Here is a 16,581-nt window from a genome sequence, read left to right as displayed (position 1 = left end):
GACTACCATGCGCCATTTTTGTTCGCCCGACGCGTCTAGTTTTTTCTGGACGATCCAAATTGGGGGCGACCATACAGGATGGTCTGATTATGTCGTCCTCTAGCATTCGTTGAATCTGGTTTTTTACTTCTTCCTTATGGATGCCAGGGTATCGGTACGTTTTATTATGGACCGGGATTTCATCTTGGGTCTTGATCTCGTGTTTTATTTGATTGATGAATGTCAATTTTTCATTTGGCCTAAAGAATAGTTGTTCGTAATTGTTTAATAATTTCAACAACGCGTGCGTTTCTTCTGTATTAAGATGCTCTGCTCGGAGAAATTCTAAGGGATCGATTCTGAAAGAGTTTCCTTCTTTTTCAGAGATTATCTGTTCGATGTTGATTAGTTCAAACTTTTGTAGCGTAAATAAGGTACTGGTCTTTGCAAGATCGTCTATATTATTTCTCAAGACAACGAGTTTGTCCGTTAAGTTGTGAACTTCTAAAGGGACTTGTCTATTTTTTACTTCTATTATTGTGGATTGAATCATAAAATTATCTTCTTCGATATTTGGTGTTAAGTTATACATTATCGATTTCACATTATTAGGGATGCCAAAATCGTGTAAAATGGGGATGTTGATTTTTCCTTGGGATTTCTTCGTCCCAAACAAGTAACTAACTCATTTTGAGAATTGGTTATAAATGTAAGAAAAATATTTCCTTCTTAGGAAAATTAAAAAAACACAAATTTCCGAAAGACTTCTTTATTCGACAAAGATTGGGAATAGAATGCCCTCCCATACAAGGTGTCGAAGTCATCCCCGCGTATCTGTTTATCTTCAAAAAATAATCGGTAAACCTTCCACATTCTTCCCACGCTTACATCCCTTAGTCATTCTCTTCACACCCCCATACGATAAACAGACCCTCTTTATCTTTTAAGGCAACGATCTACTTTAACTAGTACGAGTTTAGTCAATCTCCAATGGGGCACTCATAAGTGTTTGTGACATACCACATATGCCCAAGGATAAGACATAGCACCATCCTTGTAAGATAACAGGTTTATTGCTTTTGTCTTAAATGAAGTAATAACCAACCCCGTATCATTTTCTTTGTGAAAGCTCACGTACATATCAGAAAATTCCTAACTCATAGAGAAACAAAAACACAAGTTTAGGCAATACTTCTTTATTTCTCTAGAATCAGGAATCGAATGAATCCCTTTTTGATACGTGAGAATCACCCCCGGGTGCATCTGCTTGTCTTCCAAAAAGCCTGCCATCAAACCTTCCACATTCTTCCCACGCTTACATCCCTTAATCATTTTTTTCGCGCCTCCATATGTTTTTAGGCGAGATGATAAACAGACCTTTATCTTTTACCACAAATGATCTATTTTGACTAGTACAAATTTAGTTCATTTCTAACTTACAATGAGGCACCAGCAGGTACCTGTGACATTGCGCATATACCCAAGGATAAGTTACAATATTATGAGACAACATGTTTTTTGCATTTACGTCAAATGAGTTGATAAGAAACCCCATATTACTTTCTTTATGAAAGCTCACATTGTACATGTGTTTATATGGAACTTTTGAGGGAACTTTGTAAATTGGACGTTATAACCGTGATCTCGTATTAACACGTTCAATGCCAGTTGGCATAGGGCGCCTACCCTGTAACACCACTCCCATGGTCAGCGATTTATCTCACGTCGCGACGTCGCATCATCGAGGTGTTGGGTGAAAATTGCTAACCGCACCACTTATATAATTTCGGCTATTTAGCAGTTTAACTACAACCAATACTTGATTGCTGCCACAAACACGCCGGTAAAAATCAAAGCCAAATCGTCAGCGATAAGAATTTAGTAGATCTGTAATCGGATTATAAGCAAAAACGCGATTTCGCATCTTTGGCATTGAACGCGTTAAGCGAGTTCTACTGTAGTTACTTTTACTTTACAAGCACCTTGTTGTGACACCAGCCGGTATTTTATACGTGGTGGGCACCACGGGGTTGTTTTAGTCGGGAATAAGACAGCTCACTGATTCGGTAACTCACTAACAACTTGTTTATTTCTTGTGATGGTTTTCAAAATGGTATGAATTTAGACTCAGCAACACTTCACTCTAGACTACTCGTTTTTGAAAAGGCCTCTGTCGGAATACTAATTCTAATGTTTTATAATCATACTCGATATATATATATAGGGAAGACTATGACATCTAACTTATCTAAATTAGCGCATTAGGGGCGGTTAGTTGGAACTAAACAGAACTTCGACCTTTGGTTGAAGTTGATTATTCTTCATAGATAGTTAGGTAAAACATTGATAGCATGTTATTAGGTTGCTATGAGAAAGTAGCATAGAGTACAATCAATATAGGAAGGTATATAACAATACTGTTTTGGGACACATAAGGATACTACTAATAATTTTAACGAAAATTTATACCATAATGTTACAATCTTACATAAAATAACTAAAATTGAATTATTTTGTACATAAAACTTTATTTCATATAAAAAACAGCATAATATTTCATGGTGCATTAACGCACCACTGGTAACAGACGGTCATCAGTAGACCAATAATGTTGAATATGTGGTAATGAATGGTAACCAGAAAAAAGTAAAATTCCTATAAAATTTAAAAATTCGTTTTTTGATAATAAAAATTCATGGCGGTTATTGTCTTGAGTATATTTTACCGAAAAATTTAAAACCAAGTCAATCACTTCGTCATCAAAAAACATAAAAAATATTTCAAGGGGAGTTTTCCCCGAGAGCTTATTTTTTAGTTTCTCGCATGATTGAAATTCATCAGATATAGGTGCGTGAGCATATTCAATCTGACCTTTCCTCCATTTGACTGTAGAAGCAAGCCTTTCATTTGCCGAAAGCAAACGTCTCCTTTTGGACTCCAAAGTTTCATCATCCGATGAATCCCATTGAGCTTCATTGGTCAACAAAGTACAGGACTGATTCGTACACGACTGATTTGTATATTCCGGTAGATGCAATTCGAAAGTTCCAACTATATCAGTTGGTTCCTCAAACTCTTGTAGATTATTTTTATCGTTTATATTTTCCTCATCGGTCAAAGTATCCACGTCGGGTGGAATATAAACAGCGTCAATATGTTCTGAAAATATTATCTTTTCTTACTTTTAGCTTAAATTCGCAAAAAACTGAATATTACTATATTGCATCTAATATATACATATAAAAATATGTAAATACAAGTAATACTTACGACTTTCATCATTATTCTGCAAATCCGTCACGATCTCCTCCAAGGCTGCTTCTAATTCTTTTTGAGTAAAATACTTCGAAAACGACATATGGATTTTTTTGATTGTAATTAAATATCAAATGAACGGACTACAGCTTATATGGCGCTGAACCGATACAAAAAAAGCACTGGATGAATACACGGTCACTCAACAAAACTACAGTGTATAGTTACTGAAATTCTAATAGGCACCTGGGTTATAGAGAGATGTGAGTTTTATTCGCTTAGAGAGACTCAAACCAACTAATTCGTTTTTTCTTCATCGTGAGATCGTAGCCACAAAAAAGAGTATTGAGTCAATAAAAATCCAAATGATTTTCTCATGAGGATCAGTTTTCAAACCTATAAATTGATTGGAAATTTATGCCTATATCAACATTATCGGTAATTACCTTATTTAGTCTAAGCAATAATTTGGGTAGATTTTGTGAGTAATGACATTATTTAGTCTGAGCAATAAATTGGGCAGATAGATGGGTTTATTTATTCTAGAATAGTGTTGGGTATTTTCCCAACACAAGAAACAAATGAATACTAAACAAAACACTAATCGGCGACTATTCACTCTGAATGCACACACTTTTCGAAAATTGCAATAACTTGATTTTATTTCATATATAAAACCAGTGGTGCGTTTAGGCACCGGTATTATTTACACAAAATAAGTGATAATTTATATGACAATTCAAATGCACTTTTTCTACTATGTAATCTACATATTATAGACTTATCAAAAATGATTATACTTTGCAAAAATAAATTACCTTACTATATTTGAATCACTTCAACATTTGACACAAAATTATGCAGCGTTTTCCATGACTCTAAGATGTCATAATTTTTTTGTTTTAAAACAAAAATCAACAGTATGTACGATACTAAGTTCTATAATACTAATAGTAATAAAATTTCTAAATAGATATGAAAAAATATATATTGGATTTAGCAAAAAAAAATCATAAAATGTGTGGTTCGATAATGCACCACTGGGACAAAATGGGTTAATACGAGATCACAGTTATAACGCCCAATTTATAAAACCTCGTTAAAAGTTCCATATAAACACATGTATGTCAGAGAGCCCGAAGGCGAGTTGTTTCCAGAAGCCATGAGTCGAGAAATTAAACACTAGTAAAAGTCACTTAATACCACTAATTTATTACTAAGAACGAATTGTCACTAAGACTACACTAATTTATATTTTCACGAATATTTACTGGCTACCGTATATGGTGATAAATGTCTTATGCCAATGATCTCTTTCACAAAAGGTAGACCGTATGTTAATCGAATCAAAGGATGAGAGACATGACAATCCGGGGCCAGACCTCTCAATCTCAACTCTCGATAATTACTACCCTCCCTTCCTCAATTTTCATTTTGTCCCCTGGCCCCGTTTTGCCCCCCTTGCATGTTAAGAACAAGTGTGTCCCTTATTCCCGGGGTTCCTGGAAGTCATACCATAAAGAATGATGACGAATGTTTTAGGTCGACAGAATAACGAGAAAACCAGAACCCCGATCGATTACATAGGGTGCTACCAATACAAAGAGTCTGTCTGCCGGTCTTAGTTAGGGGTATTCGCTAAATTTATGGTGGCGCCGACATGTATTTGTGATTGTTTATAACGAGGTACCGTTTAGAAGGAGCACATTTGTAAGTCCTAATATGAAAAAATAAATATATTGTTACGTGCTTTCAATTTATTTACAATCCAGTGATCTCTGTTTCGGCAAAGTTTATTAGTAGGGGTTGATATTCCCATGATATCGTAATATGTCCAAGACCATGAATATCATGTCCAGCTTTGTACCGTCTTATAGTTTTTGAAGACACCGATTGTTGTCCTATTCACGCGATTGTTGCGAAGGTGAATTGAAGGCCGATGTGCGTCTAATTATAAGAGAATTATATGATCATTTCCCATAGGAACCCATAACACGTGTACCACGTGCATAAACAAAAACCATAACACGCTCCAGAATTCAGCACTTTCAGCATCTTTTTATTATATAAAATCAGGTATTTAGCATAGGATTATTATTGTTGTAATAATCATCAGTTAGTCTAGTTGCTAGTGCATCGAGTACAAAAATCTTGTAACTTTAGTTTATAATTTGAAAATAAATAATTTTTTAAGAAGTTTTCTTTGAATGAAAACTTAACTAGAGGTCCGCTTTCTTTGATTTACGACCAAAATTCCCAATGTCGAGTCCAATAAACCATTGAGAATATCAGCGTTTGTGTATTCTTTCATTTTGATTCAAAGTTTCACTTTAATTTTGCTACTAACAGCCACTGAAAAACAAAAACGTACAACGCAAGTAATATCTGTCATTATTTCTTTTCCATGGCCAATTACGCGAAGAATAAAAATTTATCAGAATGAATACAGTGACTCGCATTAATATTCGGACACTATGGTATTTGTGGAAATATTAAGTTTTTTGCTAACTTATTATTAAGTAACAGTATTTATTGCGTAATCATTAGTTACAACCATGTTTCTAGTATATGTAAATACATTTTTGATCTTTGAAATTAAATTGTATACAAAGATACTATCGAACAAAGAAAACAAGGCATAATTTTACTGTCGCAAAAATATTCGGACACATACCAGGAACATAATATTTGTGAGGAAAATTAATATAAACAAAAAACATATAAACAAATTAATACTTCGTATGATTGCCTTTATATTGTATAACTTGTTCTAGCCGTTTTGGCATGTTTTCAATTATTTTTTTTATGTAATCTTCAGGTATGCGATGCCATTCTTCAACTAATCGTTGTTTTAACTCGTTTTTGGAGTTGATTGGCTTACTATGGACTTTGCGGTCTAAAAATTCCCATAGATTTTCTATGGGGTTGAGATCAGGTGATTGTGCAGGAGGATTTAATACTTTAGGACAATTATATAATCTCTTAAACTCTTGGACTAAACGCGACTTATGTTTTGGATCGTTGTCCTGGTAAAATTTTAAATTGTCGCGTATACCTAATTTTTCAGCACTTTTTAGTAAATTTTGTTTTAAAATATCCAAGTACATAACTTTATTTAAATTTCCTTCAATAAATACTAATTCGCCTACTCCTGCAGCTGAGATGCAGCCCCAAACCATTATACTCCCTCCGCCGTGTTTCACAGTAGGCCTGAGATTATTAATTTTTAGCTCTTCATTCTTTTTGCGCCATACCATTTTGCGACCATCGGATCCAAAAATGTTGAATTTTTTTTCGTCAGCAAATATAACGCTTTCCCAGTATGTTTTCTGTTTCACAACGAATTCATGAGCAAAGGCGAGAAGTCTCTTGCGATTGACTTCCGATATGTATGGCTTTCTTCGGGCTACTCTTCCGTTGTACCCGTCTTTTTTTAATAATCTCCGAATTGTGTCAGGATGCACTTTTTTGCTACTGTACTCTAGTAAATCAGCTGTCAATTTAGGAGCACTCAGTCCAGGGTTTATTTTAATTTGTTTAATAATTTTACGCCTTTCACGTTCATCAATAAGTTTCGGTCGTCCTTTTTGCAGAATTGATTCAATACGATCTTCTTGAACAAATCTTCTAATTATATCACCAACTGTACTTTTACTTACACTTAACAAATTACCGATTTCTCGATAATATCTGCCTTTAGCGTGATGAAAAATAATGTAATGTGCCGAGTTGGAATAACTATACGCGAGTCAAAAATATAACACTTTATTAACTTCTCGATAATACAAGAGCGGGAGCGAGGCGTAAAGACCCTTTTATGTAAGTGTTTTGTGAAGATCAGTCTGAAAGTTTCTGCTGGACTCCTCTTAACTGCTTGACTGCCCTATTTATATAAATGATATCTACGTGGACTTTGCTAAAGTACATCAATAAGGGTAGTTTGAACCTTAAACAGTACTGAGACTTTGAGTCTCAGCTAATTACAATTTGATGGGTTGCTTATACAAAGGAATTGTGTTTCTACGTAAATATACATTCTAATTAAGTTCTAATATTGTCCTTAGGTTTCCATGAGAAAATAGTACAAGAAATAATGTAAGAGGTTAATACATATATGATATAATAATACGTATGCGTAAGCCGGGGTGCTTTACAGTGGTATTAAGCGACTTTTCTTGGGTTTAATTTGCGACTCATGGCTTCTGGAAGCAATTCGCCTTCGGGTCCTCCGACATATACAGGGTGTTTCATAAATATACCGACAAACTTTCAGGAGTTGTAGAGCTCATAAAAAACAAATATTTAGAACAAATAATGTTACATCCGAAATTGCTTCGTTTCCAAGATACAGGGTGTTTAATTCCTTTTTTATAAATATTTTTTTAATATTTCAAAAACGGTTTGAGGTGCGGACATGAAATTCGGAACGTGCTATGGCGGGATAAATGTGCATGTTCTGGAGTATGCAGACCATTTCCACCTACACCAGTGGCGTCCGTGCAGCCATTCAATGGGATGTTTTTAATTAAGAAAATGACACGCCACTGACCTTTTTTAATATGAATATTTTTTTCGTGATATTCCATAAATTCTTAACAAAAAAGGCCTCTTGGTATTTTATTGCCCAAGTGGCCGTTTTCGAGGAAAAAATAATTTCTCATTCATGTACCTAGCAAAAACCGGTGTAGGTTTCCAAGTGTGATTTTTTTTAAGGAGAAATTAATGTAATTTTCTATTAATAGAGGTAGTAGACATGAAGACAAACGGTGTATTATAGAAAATTACATTAATTTCTCCTTAAAAAAAATCACACTTGGAAACCTACACCGGTTTTTGCTAGGTACATGAATGAGAAATTATTTTTTTCTCGAAAACGGCCACTTGGGCAATAAAATACCAAGAGGGCTTTTTTGTTAAGAATTTATGGAATATCACGAAAAAAATATTCATATTAAAAAAGGTCAGTGGCGTGTCATTTTCTTAATTAAAAACATCCCATTGAATGGCTGCACGGACGCCACTGGTGTAGGTGGAAATGGTCTGCATACTCCAGAACATGCACATTTATCCCGCCATAGCATGTTCCAAATTTCATGTCCTCATCTCAAACCGTTTTTGAAATATAAGAAAAAAGGAATTAAACATCCTGTATCTTGGAAACGAAGCGATTTCGGATCTAACTTTATTTGTTCTAAATATTTGTTTTTATGAGCTCTACAACCCCTGAAAGTTTGTCGGTATATTTATGAAACACCCTGTATATAGCTCAACCTTATGTAATTATCCCATACAATAAATATATGGGTGGGATAGATTTACATGACAACGGAATTGCTAATTATAGATGCCAAGTATTTGGGAAAAAATGGTGGTGGCCTTTATTTTGTAACTCATTGGATAGTTTAGTCATCAACGCATGGAAACTTTATAATGTTGTGAATGAAAAATTTCTCAGGTAGATTTTAAATCTTATGTGGCCCTGCGACTTTTAAAAACAAATAAAACAATAATTCAAAAAAATCTTGCTCTTCCCATAGACGAACTGCGTTACGATAATAAAGGTCATCTCATGATTTCCCACACTAATAAAGTACGAAGGAGATGTAAAATTTGTCATAGTCACACAATTTATGTTTGTAATAAGTGTAATGTACATTAGTTATGTTGAGTGTAGGTTTAATTTTCGGTAGTTTTTAGCATTGAAACAAACGGTTTGGTAACGAGATTTTAATGACAAAATTAATGATACAAGGTGTCTGGTCGCAAAGAATACCAAATCTGTTCTGTCCCTTTTAGAGATCCGATTCGTAATCGGAAAAAACAACATAAAGCATAAAATCGATACGCCGAATATCCCATTCAGCGTCTAGTAAAATGTGAACGTTAGCGTAACACATTTACATACTTCATGCTTTGCACAGTATCATCAAAAATGAAATCGTCTGTTACCAGTGGTGCATTAATGCACCATGAAATATTATGCTGTTTTTTTATATGAAATAAAGATTTATGTACAAAATAATTCAATTTTAGTTATTTTATGTAAGATTGAAACATTATGGGATATATTTTCGTTGAAATTATTAGTAGTACCCTTATGTGTCCTGAAACAGTATTTCATATTTATTCCCAATAGTTCGTTTACGCACCAGTATTTTTTTTGTACATAATTTTTTTCCAGTTTTTTGACTTATACTATAGCTAAAAATGAACCTAGAAATATAAAAAACAAATCTTATAAAAAGGCAAGTTATTTAATTAATATAAAAAGACAACCTCAACATTAGACTGAACTAAATACATAAATAAATTAAACTCAAAAGCATATAATGTATAATGTATTTTTAAATGTAACAAAATAAATATTTATAAAAAATTCATTTTTTTCAATTTTTCGTTACTAAGGACAAGATGGGTTAATTGGCCGGGTCGATTGTTGCTATCGTGCTCGACCCCTCCGAGTTTGATTCTGACGACGAGGACGTCGATTCGTCACTGTAAAAAATAAAATTATTCATTACCTAACACAACATAGACTGTAAAACACAGGTTTGCATTCAAAAGAATTATTAAGAGTATCTAACCACTACATTTAGCAAACAAAACTACAGCTAAACATCAGTGACACAAATTAAATTTTCATTTCAACCATTTGCATAGGTTATTTTCCAATAAGGGTTACCCTTCATAAAAACTTTCACTCCTTTTCCTCGTCAAGACAAAAGTCTAAAATATCCACATTTTTGCTAAAATCTCACTATAGCTACAACACCCCCGTAAATCATCTTTTCTTACCATTATCTTGACGTTACGGGTTAAGGATTTAGAAAGTTACCATCTGTGGATTGTCTTGTTAATTGCCTAAAACCGGAGTACGCCTATGGGTACTGACCCCCAGATTTGGTACTTAAGATACCCCGAAGCTTGTAAAAGGACCATAACTATTTTGACCATTGCGATTATAATAATATAACTCGACGCTCCCGGAATTTTGCCACTTCCCTCATTGACTCTTGGCTCTCTCTATTGAAATGTCAGTTTAATCCCAGGATCTTTAGTTTTGTAAACGATTAAGGGTTGTATATGTCATAACGAGTGGAATAAAAATCTACCAAAGTGTTCCCGAGTTCCATTACACTAGAACTATTCGAAGACGAATGCAGCAGTTCGGTTATAACGGTAGAATTGCGAGAAAAGTGCCCTATTTGAATAAAATACATCTTAAACGTCGCATTGAATTTGCAAAAAATAATTTAAATCGTGTGCATTGGAAAAACGTTCTTTTTTCGGACGAAACCAAAATTAATTTGTTCGAAAATGATGGAAGACGTCCGATAAATGAACAACTAAACCCAAAAAGTACAATTTGCACTATTAAACATGGTGGAGGTAATATTAAAGTTTGGGGCTCGTTCTCGTATGAAGGAGTTGGTCTGGTTTATTTAATAAAAAAAAAACATGACAAAAGAAATTCACTTAGATATTTTGCAAAATGTTATGTTGCCTTATGCCGAAGAAAATCTGCCATTGAAATAGATCTACCAACATGCCAACCGCCAAAGTTGTTAAAGCGTGATTGAATTCTCAAAATATTGACATTTTACCTTGGCCATCTCAGTCCCCGGATATGAACCCGATTGAAAATTTGTGGAAAATTCTTAAAAGTCGTGTAGCTTTAAAAAAACAACGAACGTGAAACTTTTATGGAAAAATGTCCAAGAAATCTGGTATTTTATTCCATTAGAAGTCTGCCGTAAGTTGATAGACTCCATGCCTAAACGATGCGCTGCAGTATTATCCCAGAAAGGATATCCGACCAAATATTGAGTATAACATTATAATTACGGCATTTTTGATTAGTTTATTGTTTTATACGTTTTTTTTTCTAGTTTTGAGAGCTATTTCTAAACGCTCTTATTTTTTTGACCGCTCGAATTTTCGATAAAATTCTCGAATTTCTTGTGTCTTGTAATATGTTGTAGTCTAGTATTGCAAATAAGATAGTAGATGTTAAGAACAATATTTTGAAACAAGCTGTATATTTTTAGAATAAATATTGCAAATGTTATTATTTATAATAGATTTTTTAAATGATTTTGCTGTATTATTTTTTTATTAGTTATTTAAGCATCGAATGAACATTTTGAAAATATAATTCGTTTGAATATACTAATTAATATTTGTTTTAAAATATTGAAAACTTTAAAAATTATAATGCGTCCCAACATAAAATTGTTAGGACTCGTAGTAGTACCAAAACCAAGGGACGTTTTTCATTATTTTCCTGCATCGAGGTACATTACACAATTTTACAACATTTTTCCGGGAGTGGGACAGTGAATTTAGAAAGTAGTCAGAAAAATGTCGTTAATTGTGGATAACTATCCTGCTCATTCAAAAGTTGAGAACTTAAAGTTAATTAAGTTATGTTCTTTGTCCCCAAATTGCACTTCCATTCTACAACCTATAGATCAAGGTGTTATTAATTCACTGAAGACTCCCTACCGTAAAATGCAATTTTTGAAAATGATAAAAAATAGAACTAGGATAAAGTCACTATAGCACTTTTAAATGCTACTCTGATGATATCTGCGGCCTGGGAGAAGGTTACTCTTCAAACAATTCAAGGTCGTTTTTCGACATGCAGGTTTTGAAAAAAATAATACAAATGACGAAAATGATTCTGATGATGAAGACAACATTCTCTTAGCACAACTTAGGCAACTTAACAATACCGCTTCAATATTAACAGAGAACGAGGTATGTACTTGAATTCGTAAACGTTGAAAACAAAGTAGAAACCTGGGAAGACTTAAATGGGGCTGATGTCGTCAAAACCATTGCCACTAATATAACTCAAACAGTAAAAGAGAGTAAAGAGAGTGATAATAAAGGAGGGGTAAATCCATTCCATCATGTATCAAGACCTTCGAAGCAGTTTCAATAATAAAAAAGTTTGTTATTTGTGAAAGTTTTGACGACCAACAATTACTAAATAGCATTTCTTTTGTTGACCAAAAACTCGATAATTTTTATTTTGAAAAATGTAAATGTGCAAAACAAAGTAAAGTAGTTGTTAAGTTTTGGACATTTAAGCAATTAGAGTCGCCAAAAACTTAACCGATGGTACGACTAAGATAAAGCTTTAGATTTATTATATTTAGGCTTAAAGTGGAGAAGAGACACTATTCCTGAAATATGACATGCTGTTGACGGTTTTAAGGTGTTTTTAGTAAAGCTATGTGTGTTACATATAGGGACGATACGAAATGGTATAGTAGTGTGGTGTGGACTTGCTTTCCAAGTGGTTTAGAGCTGAATAATAGATTATATAAAAAAACCCCCATTTGCGTTGTATTTTTCACAACCTTTCCCCTACAGCAACTATTTTTCTTTAAGGCTTTATAATTTTGTATACAATACACATGTAGATAAGTTGTGTGTTAAATAAAGTATGTAGGTACATGTGTAAAAAACGTATTAAAAGCAGAATTTTTATACATGTGACTTGAAAGAAAATTCATTTTTGGATATAGCAACCAATGGTTATAACAGTCTAATAGCCAGTCCCTCCAATATCGTTATAACTAGATTTTACTGCATAATAAAATAAATAAATTTAAAAAAATAAATAACATCATGTATTGAGAGGCAATGTGCTGGAATATCTTTTAAAGGAAGTGATAAATCAAAATTTGATAAGAATGAAAAAATTAAGATAAAAGAATATTTAGTTTAAATAATTAAATACATCCACTATTGACGAGTGCAAAAAACAGTTGGGGGTAAACATGTCTGTGACCCCTCAACTTCCTCACTTTGGTTTCGAATTTTTTTACCCGAATTATAAGAAAAGTATGTTTCATCGAACTGTGGATCGCTGCAAAATTTCATTAAAATAGGTGAAGGAACATCAAAGTTATTAACAACTTCAACACCCTGTATAGTGAGTATGAAGAGCTAAAGAAAAGTCACATAAGTAAAGTCTAATTACCTCCGCTCAAGGAATCTGTGGTTAGCAGATTGACCTACTAATTTGCAACACCCTGTATGCGCCAACATACATACACATGCAAACATTGGAAATACAATAGACCAGATATAATGAGTAATCAGTTATGGCAAGTAAATTGGCCGTTCCCTTGGGTCCTTGTATTAAGCGAGTTTTACCATAGTATATTAAAAATTAAAAACGAGGTAGAATGTTACATACCTTATTAAAATCCTAAGTTTTTCTAAAGCCATATTTCGTTCATTCGTTGACCGAAAATATATGATGAACGATGGATTCCCAAATCTTTCACTTATTCTGATGCCCTTACTTCCCGCTTCGTCAAGTCCGTTGAGGCGGGATTCGTTGAGAATAGTTCCCCTTATCTGAGGGTCATCTGGAAGGATACTAAATACTTTTTTGGTGATCCGAAGGCGGCCATAATAGGAATCCTCCCCCGTTTCAATTCTAACGTGTTTGATACTCATGCTTGAAAGTTTCTGTTGTTGAAATTCGATCCAATCTTCGACACAAGTATTCATTTTATCTGAAAATTTAAAAAAAAAAGGGTTTTTTTTCACTTTTTTATAATTTAGGTATACATACCGTTCCCCATCTTGATTATACTCCAACAAAAAATTGCAAACAGAAAGCGGTGTCGAGGTTATGTGTGCGTGCGTTTACCAATTGTGATGTCGGCAATAGTGCAGCGTGCACCTGGAGTGAACGGGTTCGTACTGCGTTATAGTTCCCAGTGGACACACAGGAAGGATCAGTATTCAGCCCGACAGAGAAACTGATCCAATAGATTAAATTCGCTATTTTCCTATTAAACCACTTTATTTTGCACAGGGTTAAGGTTTGCACTAATTGTCACAGCTTGGCATCACTAATGCTAAGGGTCATGTGCTACTTTACCTCGAAAGAGTTCAGAGCAGAAAGAGAGATTTCTTGGAGTTGTTTTCCCTTTTAAAGGCTAACAACCATTTTGATTCGTCCTCTGCTATCACTCGTCAAGTGAGATTTTCCTGACAGTGTCACTTGCCGGTGCAGGTTCTTGGAGTGGACGATCTCTCGAGTGGTACACCACAGCGGTACCACTTCAAACAACTGATTGAATTGACAGTTGGCAGTCAGTGCAGCTGTCCCGTTTGGCTGGCTAGGCGTTTTCGTTAGTTGGCTACGTCAACGTGAATATCCAAACGGGACTCGTACAATGGGAACATTTAATTTGTATATTCAAACACTTAAAATAAATATATAACTACTGTATACAGAGTATTTATGTTACTTAACGTTCACCAGGTATCGGATGTATGTTGAGAGAAGAACAGCGTCTAAAAAAGAGTGTTGGTGATGTGACCAACGGTTTTATAGGACTTCGACTAAACGATCTGGAATGTATTGCCGGAAGCCCTTCCGGAAAAATGTTTCCCGCCGGCTGTTTGAAATCTCTAGAAAACCGAGAGGTCGCTCTGGTTCTTCTTCTGTATAATGACATATAATGACCTGAATTCATGTGTGAATGAAATTCTTGCCAATGGTACTTAAGGTGCCCATAAAAACATCAATTTAATTGAAAAATATATTCATAATAACATTTGTCTTAACAATTAACACATAATATAAACTAATGCAAGGAATAGAAGGGGCAAAGCGACCAAAAAAAGTGTAAAGGTTGTTGCCTTCAAAATCTTGCTCTTTTGAGAAAATTTAAATGATGTCTTCATTAAAAGAAGTTATTCCATTTTCTAATAGCACCCCAACCAATGTGGGAAGCCATTTCATTATTGTTATCCATGATTTCTCTATCCCAGTTTGCAAATTTTCACCACTTCACTCTTATACGCCTCACAGTTAATCAAATCTTCTGTTGATTCTGCTCAGCATTTTCCTATAACATCCTGTCGTTCTGCCCTAAGCGTGGATCTCGCGCTCTCTCGTTCACGGTACCCTCGCCACTTGGACGGTCTCTCTCTACCACCGTCTAGACCTTCCCGCGTCTCTGGCGAAGTCTGAAACGTACCTTTCTAGAAGAACTGCCGAGAGATATAAAAGGTCGTCGTGACGCGGCGCAGGGAGAGTATTATTCAGTAGCGTACGTCGAGGCAAAACATAGCGAAAGACAGTGAAAGAGTTCTAGTGCAGTGCAGTGTTGTTTAGTATTTAGTGTATTTTTGTATTGTAGCGTTTGTATCCATTCAAGCTTTATATTTGTTAAGCTCTCAGACCCAACAAAATGCGCTTCATGCATTTTTTCCAAGCTCCTTAGGTGATTTTAAGGGACACTTTTGGGTTCTGTTTTCTCTAATAGTACCGGTCGCTTTAAACTTTAATTCATTTACTTTACAAAACAACTTTTTGCTACTAAAGAAGTTGTCAAAATAAAGCGTATAACTATTTGGATCACTCAAGATTTATGTCATGTTCAATATTACTCTTGTTCCTAAAGCATATTCAGGATGAATTTCAGATGTTTCTTTGCCACAGTATAAGGAAAAATTGTGGCAGTCACTAGTCTCACCGCATATAGCCCATAACTTATAGCCAAATCTTAGAGGCTTCGCTCTAATAAATTGTTTCAATGAGTTATGACCGTATGTTAAGGGCTTTAGGTTATTGTTTCTGGTATAGTTTGCTTAGTTATTTTATTCGTACTTTCATCCTTTAAGTGACGCCCATGTATATCGATACTTATTTTGAGGATTTCATCTGGGCGCCAGGCAACCATACCCATCAGGCTATATCGAAGGGCTCTTCATTGCTGGGAAATACGCTACTCGTCAAAGGAAGCTTTCTAAATTAGGCCATTGCCGCGATCTGCAATACTTCAATAAAAGCGACTTGTATAGGTATTCACTCGATGGCTGCGATTTATGACATCAGGCACGGCCATAGCCCGTTAAGGCTCCTGGTAGTGGTGCACCCCTGGTTGGAGCTTCTCGAGTACTTAAAGGATGAGTGTAGTAGTTTTGCTCTCTTTGACCAGTGCTCGCTCTAGACATGTAATCGTAAATATAGTTCGTAATCTGCCCAGCTAAGCAAACTCCTGCTTCATTCTTAGACCAACATTTTGTCATTATTTAACCCTCCAGTAGGAACGTGGACTCCCATTGTAGTCCAAGCATTTCCTTATGGCAGTTATTTGAAAATTAATTTTATTATAACTAGTCCCCATAATCAAACACACATGTGCCCTTCATTGTTTAGCCCTGTACTAAATTAGAATAAATCACTTGTCGTAAAAGATAGAGAGTTTGTTTATCATCTTGGCTGGAACATAAAATGCAGAAAACGATTCACCTATCGGTCTGTTCTAATATAAGTGTGAAGAGAATGCTTGAGGGTTGTGAGCG

At 34.7% G+C, this 16,581-nt stretch overlaps 1 protein-coding gene across 2 annotated transcripts; it reads right to left on the bottom strand.

The window, feature by feature from the left end:
• Positions 1–8,959: 8,959 nt before the first annotated feature.
• LOC136410373 (uncharacterized) lies at positions 8,960–14,322 on the bottom strand. 2 transcript variants are annotated; one of them, XM_066392510.1, is made up of 4 exons: positions 14,144–14,322; positions 13,832–14,062; positions 13,448–13,772; positions 8,960–9,729 (listed from the first exon to the last, which is right to left on the bottom strand). In XM_066392510.1, the coding sequence occupies exons 2-4, from the start codon at positions 13,839–13,841 to the stop codon at positions 9,651–9,653; spliced, it is 414 nt and encodes a 137-aa protein (XP_066248607.1). In that variant the 5' UTR covers positions 13,842–14,062; positions 14,144–14,322; the 3' UTR covers positions 8,960–9,650. The 2 variants fall into 2 exon arrangements, with proteins under 2 accessions (XP_066248607.1, XP_066248606.1); XM_066392509.1 differs by having other exon boundaries at positions 13,832–14,322.
• Positions 14,323–16,581: the final 2,259 nt, after the last annotated feature.

The sequence above is a fragment of the Euwallacea similis genome, chromosome 8 (assembly GCF_039881205.1).
Source record: "Euwallacea similis isolate ESF13 chromosome 8, ESF131.1, whole genome shotgun sequence".
Lineage (NCBI taxonomy): Eukaryota > Metazoa > Arthropoda > Insecta > Coleoptera > Curculionidae > Euwallacea > Euwallacea similis.
Note: the sequence above shows the minus strand (reverse complement) of the source record. Positions and strands in the feature narration are given on the sequence as shown.